This window comes from Orycteropus afer, unplaced genomic scaffold, assembly GCF_000298275.1.
Source record: "Orycteropus afer afer isolate SDZICR_OR568_19922 unplaced genomic scaffold, OryAfe1.0 scaffold00099, whole genome shotgun sequence".
NCBI classification, from domain to species: Eukaryota; Metazoa; Chordata; class Mammalia; order Tubulidentata; family Orycteropodidae; genus Orycteropus; species Orycteropus afer.
Genome location: NW_006921686.1, coordinates 493,657 through 497,333, shown reverse-complemented (window position 1 = coordinate 497,333; position 3,677 = coordinate 493,657). Strand labels below are relative to the sequence as shown.

The 3,677-nt window shown below is 46.0% G+C and overlaps 1 protein-coding gene across 1 annotated transcript in view; it reads left to right on the top strand.

Annotated features, from left to right (window-relative positions):
* LOC103198800 (orphan sodium- and chloride-dependent neurotransmitter transporter NTT5-like) overlaps positions 1 to 3,677 on the top strand; it is an 86,452-nt gene that overhangs the window by 5,782 nt on the left and 76,993 nt on the right. Inside the window, exons 3-4 of the mRNA XM_007943008.1 lie at positions 2,553 to 2,647; positions 2,854 to 3,054. Of these exons, the coding sequence (XP_007941199.1) occupies positions 2,553 to 2,647; positions 2,854 to 3,054 (296 nt within the window). The remainder of the gene's footprint in view (positions 1 to 2,552; positions 2,648 to 2,853; positions 3,055 to 3,677) is intronic.

Below are 3,677 nucleotides of genomic sequence, written 5' to 3'. Positions count from 1 at the left end.
TTTCTGCAAATGGATATCCAGTTTTGCCCACACCATTTATTAAACAGATATTCTCTTCCCCATTTAATGGATTTAAGCCCTTTGTCAAAGATCAGTTGACCATAGGTCAATGGATCTATTTCTGGGTTCTCAATTCTATTCCATTGGTCTATGTGTCTGTCATTGTACCAATACCAGGCAGTTTTGACTACTGTGTCTATATACTAGGTTTTGAGATCTGGCAGTGTAAGACCTCCTGCTTTTAAACAAATAACCCTTGAATATAACAATCAGGTGATTCATATCAGGGAGCTCTGGTGGCATAGTGCCTAAAGCATTTGACTGCTAACCAAAAGGCTGGTAGTTCAAACCCACCAGCCACTCCACAGAAGGAAGACTGGGCAATCTACTTCCATAGAGATACTGCCTCAGAAACCCAAGGAGGGGTTTCTGTGAGTCAGGATGAGGTGGAGGTCAAATGGATCCCAAATTCCCAACTTCCCTATTCATTCTGTCACCAGCTATCCCCTACTCAAGGCACTCTGTTTCTCTGCCAAGTTCAATAATTCATTGCAAGAGCCACACAGAACTCACAGAAACACCATATGTGTAATAACAACTTTAATATAAACAGAGAAGGATATACACAGAAAAAGGTTGCAAACAGGAAAGATGACATCTGGGAGGGTCTTCAGTATAGAGCATCCATGTCCTCAGGGTACATGCTTACCCTTCTGAGAGCAGAATGTTCATGCCCTCTCCAACCTGGAAGCTCCAGTGAGCCTCTCTCTGTCTTCCAAAGCCATTATTTTCCTCACCACAGGGACTCCTGAGGCTTAGTAGTATGGAGCACCCTGGGTAACCCTCTTAGTCTTCTCAGACCCCACTCGCTGGCATCAGGTGTTGTCTTGGCTCTCAGGAAGCAGGACCAAAAGGCCAAATTGTTTACTGCAGTATCTCTATGGTGAGTGCATATACAGAAATATATATTTTTTATTATTATTGTTTTTTTAGTTTTTATTGTGATTTGGGTGAAGTTTGCAGAGCAAATTCACTTTCTATACAGCAGATCACATACACTTTATCTCATGACATTGACTGCAATTTCCCACAATGCAACAGCTCCCCTCACACTTCGTCCCCATAGTTACCTCTTCCCTGTGTCCTTCCCTCCATGCACTCCTGCCCCCCAGCTGTCTCCCTGTGTATACACAGCCCTTCTGTTCTCCCATGATTGATTTCTTCAAGGAGTGTATCTACCTGATGTAAATGTTCACCTCATATGCCTGTCTATTGTTTGGCTGGAAGCCACAGGAGTGGGTTTAATTCTAGACCTGATGGGCAGCTAGGGCCATAGTCTCAATGGTTCCATCAGGCTCTATCAGCCCAGCAAACCTGGTCTTTTTTTTTTTTCCAGATGATTCTGAGTTTTGTTCCACATTGTTCTCCCTCTCTATCCAGGATCTCCTATATGTTGTTGTTATGTGCCTGAACCTCTTATCCCCAGGAATGTTGAAATTCTCCTGAATCTGGTATCCTTGGGAGAACTGCCTCCTGAGGCCAAGCCCCCTGAAAAGACGCTTGCTAACGCACCCTCCATGTTCACCACTTGGATTGACAGCCTTCCTCATTCCACCAAGAAGATGGTCCTCAGCAAGGTGTCTACCTGTAACATAAAGGATAAGCTTTTGAAGGTCAGTAAAGGTAGCTGCAGGGGTGGGGCTAGGATTCCTCAGAGTCTGATAGACAACAGAAATGTTGGCTTTTATGAGGACCAGCAAACAGCCCAGAAGCACCAAGATAATCTGCAGTCCTGGTGGTGCAGATGTAAGTCTGAGACCAGAGTTCTAGTAGCCTCCAGGAAAATCTTTAACCAGAAACCTTTTAGTGTCAGCAATACTAACAAAGCTTTTGGAATTCTAAACACTCCTTAGGGCCTTTATCTGCCCTCCAGTCTCAGCAGGTATCAAGAAACTTCCTCAGAACTCAGCACGCATCACAAAAGCCATCCGGATTCAGCATGTATCGGAGATTTGCTGAGCTCCTGAAAGTCTTCCACATACCTGAGCCTTGCATCCTCCCTAGATAATATTTTCCTAAGTGAACTTTGAAGCCAGGGGGTTTCTTTATGTCCCCCAACATCTTAGATCACTGCCCTAAATCCCTTAGCAACAACCAATCATCTGTATCCTCTCGCCCTGGTGCTGCTCCTCCCCATATTTTTCCATAAATTTGTGAAATTACCGGAGCACAGGGTCTTTTACTCAAACCACTGATTTAGTAAGAGCAAGAACCCTAACTTAAGTTAGCTAATAAACTCTCCTATTGCTTTTGCATTGTCGTGTGTTAGCATATTTCTCTCGCTGAGCAACTCCTTCATAACCTGAGCACAACACAGACAGCTCCCGTTGGCAGAATGCTCTTCCATGCCTAATGCTGGGCATGGTGGTTTTGCAGGTCAGAGGGTCAGCTTGGAGATATGATCTTCTCAGAGACTTGGGACTTCAGGAGTGTTCCAGGAAAGATGGATTATGTCTCCGTCTGTCTCCTTCTGCACTTTTCTCCCTTTACAGGTTAGTCAGGGCCTCAGATTTTCTTATTTGGCCTTCATTGAAGCTGTGTCATTAATTCCTGGGTCAGCCTTCTGGGCCATCCTCCTTTTCATGATGTACCTGTCCCAGGGGTGGTTGTCATGTTAGGGATCATGCAAGCCATCATTACTCCACTGCAGGACACCTTCCCTTTCTTCAGAAGCCATCCAAAGCTGCTCATAGGTATTCTGACCTATAGTCCTACTCCCCTCAACAGCCCTGACTCCACAAAGACTCTTATCCTGCACTGGTCAATGACCTCTGCTTTGTCCTTGTCACCCAGCCAGACCTCTGACCTTGATCCCAAACCAATGTTTTCTCCAGTGAGCATCTCCTTGCTCATGTTCCTGCTCAGCCTCTTCTTTGCTCGACCTTCAGGCTTCTACTTTGTCACATTGCTGGGTGCCTACTGGCTACTCTTTTCCGTCCTCCTCCTCATCATTTTGGAAACCGTGGTTGTATCTTGGGTCTATGGGGCCAAGAGGTAATGTCCTGGGCCCACCATCTTGGGTGTATAGGGAAGGTTGACCCTTTTTTATTGTCTCTACTCTTCACCCAACTAGAGTGACATAGTCATAGACCCTTGACTTCAAAGTCTTCTGGGAAACCTTTGTGTTCATTCACTCATTTGCCATATTCACGGAGTGTGTAATATGTGTCGGGCACTGTTTTAGTCACTGGGGATGCTACATTGAATCAAACAAGCATCCCTGCCCTCATGGAGCTTACATTTTAGTGGTGGGGAGAGACAATGACCAAACCAACAAATGAAAACAAAATGTAAAAGTGTCAGTGGGCCTAAGGGATGGAGGAATTCAAAGGGTCAGGTAAGATAATCAAGAGTAGGAGCAGTGTGGGTGCTAATTGAGGTGGGATTGCAGGACAGGCCTCTCTGATGAGGTGTCGTTTGAGGGGAGTCTTGAGTGAAGTGCTGGAGGAGACCATGGGAAGGTTTTGAGAAGGAGTGCTCCAAGCAGAGGACACAGCAGGGCCCAGAGGAAGCGCCTTGCCGGCAGTTTTTGAGGAACCAGGAGGACAGAGAGGCTGAAACTGAGGGAGTGAGGAGAAGAGTGTCAGGAGCTGAGGCGCAGGAGGTTGAGGGGGCAG